The 17,130-nt window shown below is 37.6% G+C and overlaps 2 protein-coding genes across 2 annotated transcripts; both read left to right on the top strand.

The window, feature by feature from the left end:
- The first annotated feature begins 7,508 nt into the window (after positions 1–7,508).
- On the top strand, positions 7,509–8,177 carry LOC143861366 (uncharacterized). Its single transcript, XM_077372292.1, has one exon. It carries the CDS (start codon positions 7,509–7,511, stop codon positions 8,175–8,177), a length of 669 nt encoding a protein of 222 aa, XP_077228407.1.
- A 5,987-nt stretch (positions 8,178–14,164) lies between these two features.
- Positions 14,165–16,374, top strand: LOC143860590 (uncharacterized). Its single transcript, XM_077371305.1, has 2 exons — positions 14,165–14,669; positions 15,968–16,374. Exons 1-2 carry the CDS (start codon positions 14,231–14,233, stop codon positions 16,045–16,047), a joined length of 519 nt encoding a protein of 172 aa, XP_077227420.1. The 5' UTR covers positions 14,165–14,230; the 3' UTR covers positions 16,048–16,374.
- Positions 16,375–17,130: the final 756 nt, after the last annotated feature.

Consider the following 17,130-nt stretch of genomic DNA (forward strand, 5'->3'; position numbering starts at 1 on the left):
TTTTTCCATATTTAATATTTTTAATCTAATTTAAATTTACAATTTTTTCTATTTTCCTTAAATTTACAATTTTTTCTATTTTTCTCAAATGTACCGTAGTACAAACTTTGTATAAGGGTATTTAGTCATCTTCTATGAGGTATGAGTATTTTGGTTAACTTTTTTTTTTATGATTGATTAAGATGGCATCACCTAGCCCAAATGACGAAATACCTTATTTCATAGAAAATGACCTAAATACACTAATATATTTTGGCTGCTTTTATGAGATAAGGTTATTATAGTCATTTTATATTAAATAGGGATGTTTTGGTTGATAAAATGGTCATTTTTATGTGATAATGGTATTTTGGTTAAGGTAAGAGTATTTTGGCCATTTTTCATGAGAGAAGAATATTTTGGTCATTTATTACGAGATAGTGGTAGTTTGGTCATTTTCTATGAGAAATTTTAATTATTTCCTATGAAATAATGGTGTTCTAGAATTATTTTTTTCCTACCTTTTCATTTTCCCATTTTTCTCAATTTATTTGTTTTTTCCCAAATTTATCATGGATAAATAAAAATTTTGCAAGGATATTTAAGTCATTTTCTTCAATTTAAGAGTTTTCCAAGACCTTTTTATCTTTTTATTATTTTTATTTGTTTAAAAACATTCCCCTTTTTTTAATATTTCAAATTTTTTCTTATGTTTTCCTTTTTTATGTCAACTTTATCTATAATACCCAAATTTTGTGTAAGTTGGTCATTTTATATGAGATAAGGGTAAATTTGTCCATTTCTCATGGGATAAATGCATTTTTGTTAATTTCTTTGAGATATGACTATTTAGGTCATTTTTTATGAAATATGATTTTTTTTTCGTCATTTTCATAAGAAATGTTCTTCTAAAATTGTGTTATCTTTTAGAAATTACTTTGAAGTGATTCCATTATGACATTTCACATCTATTCGGTGTTGGACGATGAAAAGGACCAAAATGATCACTTCTTCTTCTACGTTAAATTTTTTTTTTTTTTTTTGTATCATCTTTTCAACTGCTGATGACCGTTGTTACAACTCAAAAGATGAGGAAGAGGAGGACAAATAAAAAGTGGAAGAAAAACGAAGAGCAGATGAAGAAAAAGTTGAAGAGGAAAAAGTTGAGGAAAAAGAATCGACATCGGAAAAATGGAATACACCGGATAAATGAAAAAGAAGTGGAAGCAGAATGATAAAAGCATAATCGGCAGCAGAAAAAAGAGAGGATGCCTAAAAATTGAAGAACAAAAGACGAAGAAGAAGAGGAAGAAGGGAATGTTGGGTTCGACTCAGCAAGATTTGGGTTCGACTCGGTGAGATTTGGGTTCGATCAGATCTGAGTTCGACTCGGTGAGATGTGGGGTCGAACTCAAATCTCATTAAGTCAAATTCAAATTTCCCTTCTTTTTCTTCTTCTTTTCCATTTTTTTGGTATCTTTTATTTTTGCCAGCGTTGATTCATTTTTTTTTCTTCACCTTTCTCTTCTTCTTCTTTCCCTTCATCATCCTCTTTCGAGTTGCAGCAATAGTCGTCAGCAGTGGTAGAGATGCAAAAACAAACAAAAAGTAAGAAAGAGAAAGATTAGGGCATTTTGGTCTTTTTCATTGTACGATGCCAAAGACGTGATATCGAATATAACCACGATTTCGAAATAATTTCTTCAAGATAACATCTTTTCCGCATAACTTTCCCTTTTTTGAATAAGATGTGGGTATTTTGGTTCCTTTCATTACTTAGAGATACTCTAGTCCTTTAGAATCATGTAGTAGTATTTTGATAATTTCTTGTGAATTATGAGTATACTAAGATTTTTTTTCTAAATTTATATATACATAGTTTTTAATTTTTTAAGTCTTTGCCTCAAAAAAATTTCTGCCTGAAAAATTGAGGCTGAAATTGGCCCCAATCCACGTGCACTTGCTGACTGGTCCACCCAGAATCACCAACGGAACTGTGCTCAAAATGAACGGAACGAATGAGGAAGAAGAACAGAACAAAAAGCCTTGAGTTATAAATTTTAGAATGTGAAAAAACGTCTGTGTTATTTCTATTTTCAAAACAATCTGTCTCATCCCCTTTTATAGACCTGAAAGTGTCTGTTGGGGAGAGCCACCATTAAAACACACCACCAAGACCCGTCTTGGAGCCGATGCTTGGCTTTCCTGGCCCTGCGATTGCCACCTATCCCCCCAAGACTACAGCGACATTTGGTGGGACCCGGAAACAGCAACAACTCGCCGTTGTGTTGCCAGTGAAATGCGTGGAACACGTGTCATGTTATCAGTGGTAAAAGTAAAGCGAAAGCATTGCTCGTACAAAAAAGCCAAAACCACTCGTTAGGGTTGTGGACCGGATGTTATGATGTGGTCGTTGCATTATAACGCGTTTTCTTTTGTAAGTAAGTACTTTTCATGTGAAAGTGCTTTTTCTAACCACAATCTATTTTAAAACTTGTTTGAAATGTGCTATTAATTTCCTGATTGATGTGGAATGTCCGATTTAATATTTTAAATTTTCCAATATGAAACTTAAAACTTTAGTGTCAACCTGGAGGTTGGTGGTTCAATCCCAGCTTAATCGTACAGTATATGTGCTACCGTGTTTTTAAAATTCAAATTGGAAAATATAAGAAAAAGTTGAACATATTTTGATAGGGAAATGTTATCAGCACAACCATGTTTTTATAATTGCACAAATGACTATATTTTTTCTTTTATAATTGGCTTGTCAGAGCTTTTCTTGGGAACGGTAATCACCTTTGACAGCTATTTAAATAATAGGAGATAAAATGCTTTTGTGCAATTATCAAATCATGGTTGTGCTGATAAAATTTCCCATTTTGATAATGGGGTGAAATCCCCTTATTTAAAGTACTAAGTAGCTGTCAAAATAAGTGTGTCCCCATAACACTAGTCAGACCGGAGCAACCTATACGTTGTTCAGGATACCTACATATACTTACATATTCCTTATCGGTCGGATCCTTTTCGGATCTTATTTTTTAAGTCTGGGTCACGACCATTTTGAATTGGACCGTCCGTGGGAGTCTCTCTCTAAAGTGAGTTCAATTAAGAGCTATATAATGATATGCACACCCATTTACTACATTCCCTGGGGTATACTTTTATTTCAAAGCCATATGAGGCTAAAAAGAGACGATTTTATAAGGGGAGATGATTTTTTCGCCCCGCTGTATGATGATGCGCCCCCTGTTAACATGAATTGTGGGCAGACTTTGAATGCTTTTTGACATCAAACCACGTTACAAGGAGGTGTATAATCCTAAGGGGGGCGAAAAAATCTCGCTCTCTAATAAGCTATGTGAGTAGTGTGAAGTTCTGTATTTTTCAAAAAGCAGAGTGGATCCCACTTCGTAAAATGATCCAAACTTTTTATTTGTTGAGCTACAACGTAAATGAGCTATGCCTCGTAAATCATCTCCATAGGATGTTCTCAACCCTCAACTTATAGAGGTTAGATGGAGGGTTGGGATCATCCAATTAACCTTAGGTCCCTAGCCCACTGTGTCTCCATTGCTGCGGCTCACCCTCGAAGCTAGGGCTGCAACTCGGGTCGGGCGGGTCGGGTCAGGTCGGGTCAGGTTTTTTTTCGGAAAACCCACGATTCCCAAACCCGGCCCTACCCATGATAAATCTCGGGTCGGGTTGGGCTTTTTCACGTTGACGCAATTTTTTAAAGAAAACTCTTGTTTGGCAAGGCAACTCAACTCATAGAAGCAGAAATTACACTCGCATTACACTTGAATCAAACAATGATGTAATTACACTTACATTACACTTGAATCAAACAATGCTATAATCAAACAATGCTGTAATTACAATCAAACAATGTTGAATCAAACACTTGAATCAACTTAACTCATAGAAGCATAATTACACTCACATACTATAACAGTGCGTGCGTGGGTTTTCACTCTTAACTTTTAACTAATCATAGAAAAAAAATACATACTATAACTTATGTAACTCGGGTCAGGTCGGGTCGGGTCGAGCCCCTTCAAACCCGACTCGACCCAAGATTCATGCGGGCTTTTGGATGCTCAACCCGGCTCGACCCGAAACCCGAGAAACCTGAACCCAACCCAGGCTATTTTCGGGTCGAGTCGATGCGGGTCGGGTAAAACCTGGCTCGAGTTGCAGCCCTACTCGAAGCTACCAGCTACGTTTGCATTCACGCCTCTTTTGAGAGTTTTAACTTTGTAAAATGTAAGTAGGACCTACTAGGTACTAGGAGAGTTTTAACCATGGCTTTAAATTTCGACCGGAATCCGAAATTTCGGATTTCGGTGGGGACCGAAACTGAAATTTTCAGAAATTCAATTTTTCGCCATTTACCAAATTTCGGATTTCGGTCCGAAATTTCAATTTAATGACATTATTTATTAAAAAAAAAGTGGTACAAAATTTCGTCCGAAATTTCGGTTTTTGGTGGGGTCCGAAACGGTTACCGAAACCAAAATTTTAAACCACGGTTTTAACTTTGTAAAATGTATGTAGGACCTAATAGGACACTCCGATATGGATCTGACCAATAAAGATTTGAAGAGATAGTGAGTAGACCTGGCAAACGCGACCCGTGCCCGCGGGTCGACCTGACCCACCCGCAAATTTGCGGGCACGGGTCTGAGTTTCAGTGACCCGTCAAAACTAACCCGTGGGTGACCCAACCGCAAAAACACGGGTCAGGTCGGGTCAACCCGCGGGTCACTTGGCTTTTTTAAGGGTGGTGATTTTGTTATGCTAATTTAGTTAGATGGCTTTTTTCTCTAATGCAAAGGATGGTGATTTTGTCATGCTAATATATTTTTTAAGGGTTTGATGCCTAAATAGGTTATGGCTAGCACCATAGGTTGATCCCAGCCCTCGGATTTGAATGTTAGAGGGTTGATCACTTGATCCTAACCCTCTATAGATCGGAGGGTTAGGATCAACCTACTGAAATGATTTTGGGGCAACACCTATTTAGCTTGTGGGCCATCTAATGGATGGTTTGGATCATCCCACGGTGCCGGCCATACCGCCCTCATCAAAATCCAGTGATAACATTTCCCAAAATAAACAACTGTTTGAATTTGCGGGAAACCCGCGGGTTGACCCGGCCCACTCGCGGGCCGCGCGGGTCACCTAAATTCTGACCCGCAAAAATGCGGGTCATTTCCTGACCCGACCCGTGTGACCCGCACCCACATCACCCGCGGGTTGACCCGGCCCAACCCACCCGTTTGCCAGGTCTAATAGTGAGTAATGTATAATAGGTGGATCCAACCGTTGACACGCCTACTTCCACCATCGCTCCCACTATTTAAATTTAAGGATCAATTACCAAAGGGGGACAAAAATTAGGGAGAATTATCAACTGGACCCAAGCTTTTCAGAAATTACGAATGGGGGACAAAATATGCATGGATGAGAAATTGTGGTCGAAAATGCCATTTTCTTTTCGTTCCTTTTTACTTTTCTACTTTTACCTTTTCCCTCTTCTTTATTGTTTCATTTTCTACTTTGGGGGTTTTTTAACCTAGCATTGGACGTGGGAAAACTCAACAAACACGTGAGTAGTTTTTTTGCAATGTTTTTGTTTTCTCATATCTGTATTATCTGTTTAGGGTTTTGTATTTTGTTCATCTCTAATGATTTCTAGTGGATAACCCTTTTTGAGAGTTGAAAACCCGATTTCAGGTGGATACCCTATTTGAGGTTTTGTTTTGAGAGTTGCAAACCCTGTTTAGATATTTAGTAAGCCCCATTTAGATACTTGAAAACCCCTCTTTTATAGGCTTTAAAACCTTTAACAACCCCCTTTTGGAGAGTTAAAAACCCCTCTATTATAGACTTTAGAAGCTTTGAAAACCCTCTCCTAGAGAGTTGAAAACCCCTGCTTATATATAATCCAATTTAGATAATGGATAACTCCCTTCATAGATTTGAAAAGCCCCCTTCTATAGTCTTGAAACGCATCTAGTTACTTGATACCCCCAATTAATCACATGATAAGCCTTTTGTCCTTGAAAACCCTCCCTTAGATATCTGTTAACCCCAATTTAGGTACTTGATAATCCCTTTGGGACCTGAGAAGCCCTCTATAGACACTTGAAAACCCCAATTTAGTTACTTGATCAGCACTATTTTAGACTTGAGCCCCCTAGCCAACCATGTTTATTGACTTCATAACCCTCCTTCTTAAGACTTTAAAACCCCCATTTAGAGTATTGACAACCCTGTTTAGAGATTTGAAAACTCCCTTTTTCAACATTGTTCTTCTGACATCTTGTGTGTCTTTGCAGGTGTTTAAAAAAATGGCCCAAACAATGGTTTCTCTTCTTTTACACTATGATGGAAAATTGAAGGATGAAGTTTCGTGGGAATATATCGGTGGGAGGAAGACATTCTTATCGATTGGACGACGAATCAATTTCCAACAATTTAAAGTTCTAATCCAGAAAAGAATCGGAACTATAGAAGGGCAGGTGATTGAATCCATAAAGTGTCGATACGTTGTTGATCCATATATATCCACTTTAATGGATGTCGATAATGATGATGCCTTCCAAACCATCATGAAGATGTTTGACAAAGATGTGTTTAATTCTATGATGATATACATATTCAAAAGCATTAGTGACAATGGTAGAAATTCATTGTATTCGTCAATGTTGCCTCCAAACAATGTTTCTATTACGGGACCCTCTAATAATGTAGCCATTCCGTCTACTTCGAATCCACACCAAAATCTTCCTCGAGAAGCAGAAAATGTCAATCATCCCCTCCGTTTTAAAGTGGATTTGCAAAGAGACTACGATGATGAACTTGATGGTACCAATATAGGAGGTAATTCAACACAACCGACTGTAAGGTATTGTACTTTACCAATGGTTTTCTCCCTTCAATATTTGAAATTAAAAATTAATCAATCTACTAGCCTGATTATATATTGTTGAACTATGCAGGTCTCGCATTGTCCTAAATGAAGAATTTACACATGATTTGACGGATCATGCCATTGAAGATATCCACGACAGACAAAGTGATGGAGATTTGGAAATGCACTTCAATAATGAATTTCAAGATGATTTTTGTGTCATGAGTGGTTATTTTGAAGAAGATAGGAATGATGATGATGATGATAATGATGATGATCATAGTGACAATGACGAGGATCATCATGATGGCATTGATGATGATCATGATGTTGATGATGGAAATCTTGGTGTCCCTCATGACAGTAGGCTGCAAATGGAAGTAGATGATATGTTTGTTGGGGCTCATGAGGTAGATGCTGATAATGTTGAGCTTGAGAAGTTAACGTGTGGGGCAATGTTTGCAGATATGAAACAGTTCAAGCAGGTAGTTCGAGAGTATGCAATTCGGCAAAGATTTAAGTTTGTGAAATCAAAGTCAACACCAAAAAAATATGCCATTCGATGTAAGGAAGAAGTTGCAAATGGCGTATATCTGGAATTAATAATATGACTTATGTGTTAGTGAATACGTTTGTTCCCGACCATACGTGCACAACTCAACTAAGGGGCAATGATCACCCTCTTGTAACATCAGCTTGGGTTGCTAAGACATGCTTACGCTTATTCGGTTGCCCAGAAGAGATCGGGACAAGAATCATAAGAGAATATATTAAGATGCATTGGGGTATAACTATAAGCTATCGAAAAGCGTACATTGCGATGAACATCATCCTTGAAATTAAGTGTGGGAATGTTGAGGACTCTTATCGCATATTGCCTACACTTTCAGTTGAGATGATGAGAAGAAATCTTGGCACCTATATGCGTGTTTTCCGTGGAAGAGATTTACATCCAAGGGGAGATGATAGGTTTGTTCGGTTATTTTGGACATTTGGTCCCAGCATACGTTCCTTTAATCGAACACTCAGACCTATAGTTTTGGTCGATGGTACACATCTACGAGGAAAGTATCTAGGAATCTTATTGATTGCAGTCGGGGTTGACGGTAACAACAGATTATTTCTATTAGCGTTTGCAGTTGTCGAGACCGAGAACGAAGATAGTTGGAGGTGGTTTCTTAGGTTGGTGAGAGAAAACATAATGTCAGCGGAGACGAACGTATTCACCATATGCTCTGATCGACAGAAGGGGTTGATGCAAGCAGTACCTATATAATTACCTAATGCAAATCATAGTTATTGCATACGTCACCTCGCCGCCAATTTCTATTCTGTGTTCAAAGATCTTTTACTAAAGAAATTATTTTGGAGAGCTGCACGGGCATTGAGAGAGTGTTTTTTTAAAGAAACAATGGAGAAGATTAAGGAAATGAATGAAACTGCACACAAGTGGATAAGTGACATCCCCAAGGAACATTGGGCTAGTTTTTATTTTAAGGGGGATAGATATAATGTATTGACGACCAATAGGTCGGAGTGTTTCAATGCTGTCTTGAAGGATGCGAGAAAATTGCCTATTGCATCATTGGTAGAACACACTCGTGCTTTCCAAACGATTGGACTACCGTGCGGACATGCACCTGTCGTGCTTTCCAAACGATTGGACTACCGTGCGGACATGCCATGGCAGCTATTGGCATCACAGATTTTGATCCTTACGATTACTGCAAAGAATGGTATCATGTACAGAGGTATCGAGATACATACGATGAGGTGTTGCACCCTACACTTGATCGGACCCAATGGCAAGTTCCTCCAGAACCTTTAATGACACTATTACCACCACGTGCAAAGAGGCCACCTGGAAGGCCGTGTACGAGAAGAACGGATCGTGAATTGCAAAGCTGATTACATTACAATTGCACCACATGTGGACAACTTGGTCACAACAAAATAAGTTGCAAAGAACCTCCCATCGTAAGACAACCTGTTGACGAAACTGCCATTGGACCTTCTGCACCTATTTTCAACAGGTACGTGGTACACATTATATGAATTATTCTTTTTCTAAAAAAAAATATTTTTCAAGAATAATTAACTGTGGTGCTGGTATTTTTTAGGTCTGGTGTACCTTGTGAACCTCCTTTCTTCTTGTAAAGGTGTGTCCTTGAGACAATGCATCGATGGCTTCACTCTCTTTTTTGAAACACAAGTGGATTAATTGTATATGATGGATGACTTCAGTCTATTTTTTTGGAAGACAATTGGATTAGTTGCATACGATGGATGACTTCAGTCTCTTTTTTTGGAAGACAAGTGGATTACTTGTAAATGATATGTTTTTGATGTACTTAACCAGACAAGGTGGCTACAAAAATATTTTTCTGGGTACTTAACCATTCTAATTTTTTTGTACTAAATGAATTGGGATGTAATACATGAAGCACATTGAATGAATACAACATCCATTTCTTTGGATCCATATCTTTTGTTATTCCATCATGAGTAGAATTGTAATTCCATTGGAGGATTATCAAGTTACTGGTAGAGGATTATCAAGTCTACAAAAAAGGGTTATGTGAAGCTGGGGGTTTTGAAGTCCTTATTTTTGGGTTATCAGGTATAAAAATTGGGGTCACCAAAATCGAAATGGGATCATCAAGTCCATGTGTGTTGGCCAAAAGTTACTGGGCGATCCACATGGGGTTTTCAAGTCATCGGTTTTGGGGTCATCAGGTATAAAAAATGGGGTCACCAAAATCAAAATGGGATCATCAAGTCCATGCGTGTTGGCCGAAGTTACTGGTCCATCCACATGGGGTTTTCAAATCCTCGATTTTGAGGTCATCGGGTATCAAAAATGGGGTCACCAAAATTGAAATGGGATCATCAAGTCCATGTGTTAGCCAAAAATTACTGGCCGATCCACATGGGGTTTTCAAGTCATGGGTTTTGGGGTTATCAAGTATAAAAAATGGGGTCACCAAAATCGAAATGGGATCATCAAGTCTGTGTGTGTTGGGCAAAGTTACTGGCCGATCCACATGGGGTTTTCAAGTCATGGGTTTTGGGGTTATCAGGTATAAAAAATGGGGTCACCAAAATAGAAATGGGATCATCAAGTCCATGCGTGTTGGCCGAAGTTACTGGTCCATCCACATGGGGTTTTCAATTCCTCAATTTTGGGGTGATCAAATATAAAAATAGGGTTACCAACTTAGAAATGAGACCATCAAGTCTGGTGAATGTGAGCGGTGTTCTGGAGTCTAAAAATAGGGTTACCAACTTAGAAACGCAGTATACAACCTGTTTACTCAACAACCTGTTTGCAGAACAACCCATTTACACAACAACCTGTTTACACAATAACCTGTTTTGAACAACAACCTGTTTACACAATCACATCATTTCTCCTATTGAAGTTTTGAACAACACAGTATACAACCTGTTTACAGAACAACCCATTTACACAACAACCTGTTTACACAATCACATCATTTCTCCTATTGAAGTTCTGAACAACACATACACATCATTTTAAGTTTTGAACAACGCAACAACTCAAACACAACAATCACATTCGTCCACAACATTTCTCCTATTGAAGTTTACATTTCCCAAACTCTCCTCGTATAAATCGTTGACATAGTTCCAGTCGCATCTGACATAGTTCCAGTTGTAGTTACCAATATTTTTTAAATCTTCCACAAAGGGCTAGAACAACTGCTTTACGAAATGGCCAGCCATCAACAAGAGGAGGAGGGTTTCTCTTGTCAGTTGATATAACCCTGTTCACATTTATTGCCTCCCCTCTGACTGGTAGGCCTAACGCCAACGCTACATCGTTGGCCTTAAAAGGAACTGAAATACAGCCTAATCTGAATGATTTAGTGGCAGGATCCCACTTATCATGTAGTGCTCTGATAAGGGGCTTGTGCATCACAATTTCTTCAAGGTGGATCAGATGTTTGAACGGGGTCTTCTCTAGTGCCTCGTAATGGTGTTGTTGCAACCCCATCTTAGCCAATGCACTCTTGAAACATGAAGGCGAACATCTTGCAGGGACATAAGGAGCCTGCAAATCAATTAACATCATCAAAACATTAAATGGCATATGAAAACTGAATGATATTGAAAACATAAATATGAAATACACTTACATGTTGCTTCCTCCCTTCAAATTTTCCCTTTCCCTTCCCCTTCCCCTTTTGCATTTTCCCCCTCCTCTTAAGAATCTTCCCCCTTTGAATCTTAGCCTTGCTCCCCCCTTTTTCTGTCACCCTTGCCATTTATCAAAACAGACACAATATATAGATCTGTGAAAAAACAAACAAGGTTATCAACTACATAATAAGGTTATCAAAACTCATATTATTTTAAATCAAAGGCAAGAGAAGAAAGAAGACAAGGTTATCAACTACCTTGTGATGACAAGAATGAACACAATTAGAAATTTTGAATTTAAAAAAAATCTATTTTTTAAGAGGTTTGCATTTCAAAAATAATCATATCATGATTATGTTGTATCAGGGGCTATTGCTTTTGATATGACATGTATTCACTATTCTTTCTCTTCTATGCTTGCAAGTGTTGGAGAGGTTGGCTCTTTTTCATTTATAACGAAATGGCAGATTGAAGCCATTTTATGACCACTACCTCAATATAACATTCTTTCTTTTCTTATTCTTACTCTCTTTTTTTCAAGGTGTGTGAGCAAGATATAGTAATTTCGTGGTAATGAAGTATACAACATCAGGGACGATATGGATTCAACTAGCCAAGGCAGTACAAGAGAAATATTTGAATGGCTGCTAATTTTATTCACAGAAAAAGACCAAGATGGTCAGGACAAGAGAAATAAATTTGTAGCACCCTTGAAAATCACAAAACAGTTCTATAGTGGAGTGTCTTGATCCACATATAAAACCTCCATTGCATTAAGGTCTGCCACTTCATTTGCGCTTATTCAAATGTGCACCAAGGATACATTCGTTTCATACGTGATTTCCAAAATAGTGTTCTCCAATATCTAGAGAGGCAGACTGGTTGGCTGGAGATGGAGTAGCGAGGGTTAGGATTGAGTTTTTTGGTCTTCTCCTTTGCCTATTGTCTTTGTTTGACCATCTCAGAGCTAGCTTCATGCAATCTATTGGTGAAACCTCTAGTTGGGAACAAAAGGAAGAGAAGAAGGAATTGGTTTGAGGACAAAAACCTCAGTCATAACTGGATTAAAAAGCATCATTTCCTAGTGGCTAAAATACTCTATAAAATGCCACCATAGTTCACAACCAAATTATAAGAAAAAGGCAAGCCTTAACAGTGCAAACACTAAAACACGAGTGTCACAATACCATTATTCACAAGAGATAGAACAAAGATTGGGCTGATGTCATTTACTATTAACCAAATAACTAAAAAAACTATACATATAACAAGATTTAAGTGATGGAATCATTTCCCAAAGTAGAACAAGAATTATATAATTGGCAGAGCACAATTAGGAATAATGTCAACTTTAAGAGACTTAGAAAAGGATGCTAGAAAGAATAAGAAAGCTAGTTGAGTATACACAATAGAAAGAGTATACAGGAAGTTCTTTGAACCATTTTTTTCTTTTTAAAAAAAATTGATAGCAACTCACATATTCCTCTATAAGTTAGACAATCCTAACACCAAACATCATGAGGAGACAACTAAAGTATTTAACACTAACCAATCTTGAGAGGAAATCTTCATACAAATAAGCAAAATAGAACAGGTAGACCATTCAAATAACTGAAATAAAAGATCCAAAAATAAACATTACAATTTAGGATAAAAAACACTCTCACAAAATTTGAAAATCAATTTTCACATAAAAGATCATTCAATCACTTTCATAGTCATCATTTTCTAAAATTGCTTCTGGAAGCTAGTATCCTATTTCAAACCCCTTATAATACAAACTAATTTTTTTTTTTTTTTTTTAACATCCATCGTAATCTAGCTTTAGTCTTTATATATATTTTCATTTCCCACCTCATTTTTAAATACATTCAAATCATAGTAGGGAAAGGCACACACGCACCTTTTTTTTATATCAGTTTTCACATTTTTTTTACTAGTCTCTTATTTATACATTCGAGTATGTTTGTTACAGCTCCAACCTATCAGTTCTACACCTTAGAACCAACCTGAATCCATATAAATGCTCTATTTACTAGCTGACTAAAGAGGGGTTTTCAAGTCTCAAAACAAAACCTCAAAATATAGTTATCCACCTGAAATAGGGTTTCTAACTCAGGGTTTTCAAGTTTCTAAACAGGGTTTCCAAGTCTCTAAATGGGGCTTACCAAATATCTAAAGAGGGGTTTTCAAGTCTCTAAATGGGGCTTACCAAATATTTAAAGAGGGGCTTTCAAGTCTCAAAACAAAACCTCAAAATAGGGTTTCAACTCTCTAGGAGGGGGTTTTCAAAGCTTTTCAACTCTCTAGGAGGGGTTTTCAAATCTCTAGAAGGGGGTTGTCAAAGGTTTTAAGGTCTATAAAAGAGGAGTTTTCAAGTATCTAAATGGGGCTTACAAAATATCTAAACAGGGTTTCCAACTCTCAAAACAAAACCTCAAAATAGGGTATCCACCTAAAATCGGGTTTTCAACTCTCAAAATAGGGTAATCCACCAGAAATCATTAGAGAGGAACAAAATACAAAACCCTAAACAAATATTGACAAAACAAAAGCATTGCAAAACCCTAAGAAAAAAATGAAAAACAAAACCGAGATAGAGAAAATGGGAAAAGAAATAAAATACTCACGTGTTCGTCGACTTTTTCCACCTCTAATGGTGGCTGCAAGTGAAGGAGATGACCGGTAGGTTAAAACCCCCAAAGTAAAAAATGGAAACAGTAAAGAAGAGGGAAGAGGGAAGAGGGAAGAGGGAAGAGTAAAAAAGTAAAAATGAAAGTCGTCATTAGGAAAAGGGCATTTTGGACCACAATTTTCCATCCGTACATATTTCATCCTCCATTCGTAATTTCTGAAATGCCTGGTCCAGTTGATAATTCTGCCTAATTTCTGTCCCCCTTTGGTAATTGGTCCTAAATTTAAATGTTGCTTTTTTCTGTCATATATTCTGTTTCCTCGTGGCTTTTTCCGACCACAAGCTACAGCTGTGACTGTCCACATCATCCATTCGCATGCCCATTCCATACGCATACATGCATGTATCCTCTACATACATCCATCAGACCCAGCTGTATAACATAGGGTTCTTCTCCCCATTTAAAAACCCTAGCCACATCGAAACAGAAACACAGAGAGCGAGAGAGAGAGAGAGAGAGAGAGAGAGCAATGGGTCGTTCTTCTTCAGATTCAGAATGTCCCTCTTTTAGGAACCCTAACCCTAACCCGGAGGACCTTGAAAACCTAGAATTCTCCAAGAGGGGTTTCAAGAAGAAAGATCCATGGACAGCCAAGAAGAAAAAGCATCAGCAAGTGTTTTTGGAAGGGTATGTGGAGGGTGGGGAAGATGAGGTTCAAGATCAGGGTTTGGTGAAAGGGGTTTCGAGAACAAAGAGTTTAACAGACGAAGATCTAGACGAGTTGAAGGGGTGCTTGGATTTAGGGTTTGGTTTCAGCTACGAAGAGATTCCTGAGCTCTGTAATACATTGCCTGCTCTGGAACTCTGTTATTCGATGAGTCAGAGGTTTTTAGGCGAGCAAACAGTGGCATCTGAACCATGTTCTTCGTCATCTAGCCCGATTGCAAACTGGAAGATCTCTAGTCCTGGTAATTGATTTGGGGTTTTTGTTTTTTATATTTAGTTAATTTAATATCTGGGTGTTCAATGGTTTTAAGTTCTTTTAGGAGTTTTTCATGAAATTTCCTAATAAACAGTTTGTTCAAAGATTATTAAGATTTTCATTTTTTTAAGGGACTCTATGAATCGGGTTGAATTCCATCATGTATTCGTTTGTTTTCTGTGTCTGGACTCAGTTTAGCAGAGTTAAATCTTTGGAGTTTCTGATAAAGGTTTCTGCATTGTTTTGTTTTCATTTTCTGATTGATGATTATCGGAGCAGATGAATGGCATTTTGGTTTTGTGGAAAATCTGTTCAAATATTTTAATTGTTTTTATCTGTAGATGAAGATTGTAAAGTTTTTACATGGTTTGAATATTCAGATAATTTTTTGGAATTGATTAATCTATAGTATTCTGTGTGGAGAATAGGGGAGTTGGTTTTGGGGGTTCAAATCTTTGAAATGGGAAAAAAAGAGTTGTCTGCAATATTTGAGCCTTTCTTTTTCATTATTCGCGGACTTTTTCATTATTCAAAGAGAGATTGAATATGACTCTCGATCTTTGCAGGAATTGTGCCATTTTTATAATCTTGTAGAATTCGCAATCTTATGGTGATATTCTTAAGTTATACAGCTATTTATATAAGTGTTTACCTGTAATTGAATCTGAGAAGAGTTAGGGCCCGTTTGGATGCCGAGAAGATTTTGATTTGGAATTCTCACATTTGCAGCCCTTTTTGCGTTGACATTTAGATCCCGATCAAATCCTTGAATTTCCAATTCAGCGACTGAGTGAAAAAAATCAGATTTCCAAATAAGCTGTAGAAATAAGAAATTGGAAATCCACTGATCTAGCAGTTTCCTTCACCCTCTTGGCTCCTCAACCTCTCCGCAGCAGGAATTACCCCCTTCCGTATCTGTCTCCCTCAACATGAGCTGGCAGATCTATTCATTTTGTACTGAAAACTCAATTCCAATTCCAAATACAAAATCTGAGGTATCCAAACGGGCCCTTATTTCTGGTGTTCCTTAAGCTTAGGACATTTAATAACATGACTATTAGTAATTCATCTAAAATATCATCTTTAGCCAATCGAATGTTAGTCTCCAGTAGAACAAATTTGTGGGCTATGCATGTGAGTATCTCATAAACTTGCTGAATCAGATCGTCCTGATCATACCAGAAAAGACTTCCTTACTCAAATCAAATCGGCCCGCATCAAGTTTTCATTCAACATAGTTTTTCATAACTGGTTCTTGCCTGTTTTGTTGGTTTTCTTTTTCAGGTGACCATCCAGAAGAAGTTAAAGCCAGGCTGAAGTTTTGGGCACAAGCAGTGGCATGTACTGTGAGATTATGCAGCTAAGAAACAAAACCCTTGGGCTTATCTCTCGGTGTGGAAACTATCCTTATCTAATGGAAGTTGATAAGTGAGCCTTTTTGTAGAGTGAGTTTTCTACTTGGTGACTCCCTCTTTTTGTAGAGTGAGTTGTCACAGTCCTAAATTTTTTGGCTTTGCCGGAATCTGCTACTGATAACAAAAATGGCGGTAGCAGGAACAGCTTAGAAGAGAGAGGAGGAACAGGGGAAGAAGAATTTGATGGTGAAATTTTAACCAAATACCAGTTGAGTATATATTTGTATAATGTATGTATGGTAATTGAGGTGCAAAATAAATTTCTTCCTTCATTTTTATTGGTAGCAGGATAACAAAAGGCTGGACGTCAAAAAATTAGCAGAAGATGTCAACAGAAAAGTAGTGGTTTCATACTTTCATGTATGACTTCGGTCGAAAATAAAAGATCTCAAATAACCAAACGAAAAATCAAGGGGCAAGAGGCTACAAGTCTAATTAAAGAAGGGCAAGGCTAATAAGGCCAATTTTGGCTGCCATGAAAATTGTTTCCTTGGAATATTGGTTTATCAGGTAGTGGGACAGGGGTAAGGAAGGTGGGAAAGGAAGAGAATTGCAAGTGCGGCATGCGTGAGGAGAGGGTGAGGATTGGCTGAAAACTGGGAAATATTCTAATCAAAATAAAGTTTTAATTTTCCTTACTTTTCAGCCCCTTAGCATCATGTCCTCACTCACTGCCCTCTCATTTCTCTCCCTTTCCTGCTCCCCTACTTGCTCTCTCAACTTGGTAAGCTAACATTCGTTGAAAATAAATTCCTGGTTGCCAAACTTTGCCTAAGGGGCTGAAGGCTAGGACATTTATATTTTTAATGATAAATCGATGTCTCCAACTGGTAGGGCAGTGGAAGGAGAGAGATTTGAGAGGGCACGATTGAGATGAGCCTGAGAAGTGTCTAAAAATCAGGAAAAGTCGATCCTATTTTCAGTATAGTTTTTTGTTTTTTTTAAAGTACAGTTATTTGTTCACTTGGAGACACTAGTTTACTGTTTTTTTTTCTTGAATTTTAGCCACTTCACCCACTTCACCCTCATCTC

Source organism: Tasmannia lanceolata, unplaced genomic scaffold, assembly GCF_043159265.1.
Source record: "Tasmannia lanceolata isolate RefF3 unplaced genomic scaffold, GAP_Taslan_0.1 ptg000037l, whole genome shotgun sequence".
Classification (NCBI taxonomy): domain Eukaryota; kingdom Viridiplantae; phylum Streptophyta; class Magnoliopsida; order Canellales; family Winteraceae; genus Tasmannia; species Tasmannia lanceolata.

Bases quoted from the DNA above. Each gene is read 5' to 3' on its own strand.
- LOC143861366 (XM_077372292.1), top strand. From the start codon at position 7,509: ATGACTTATGTGTTAGTGAATACGTTTGTTCCCGACCATACGTGCACA.
- LOC143860590 (XM_077371305.1), top strand. From the start codon at position 14,231: ATGGGTCGTTCTTCTTCAGATTCAGAATGTCCCTCTTTTAGGAACCCT. The intron at 14,670-15,967 runs GTAATTGATTTG...TTTCTTTTTCAG, and splicing joins CTGGAAGATCTCTAGTCCTG to GTGACCATCCAGAAGAAGTT.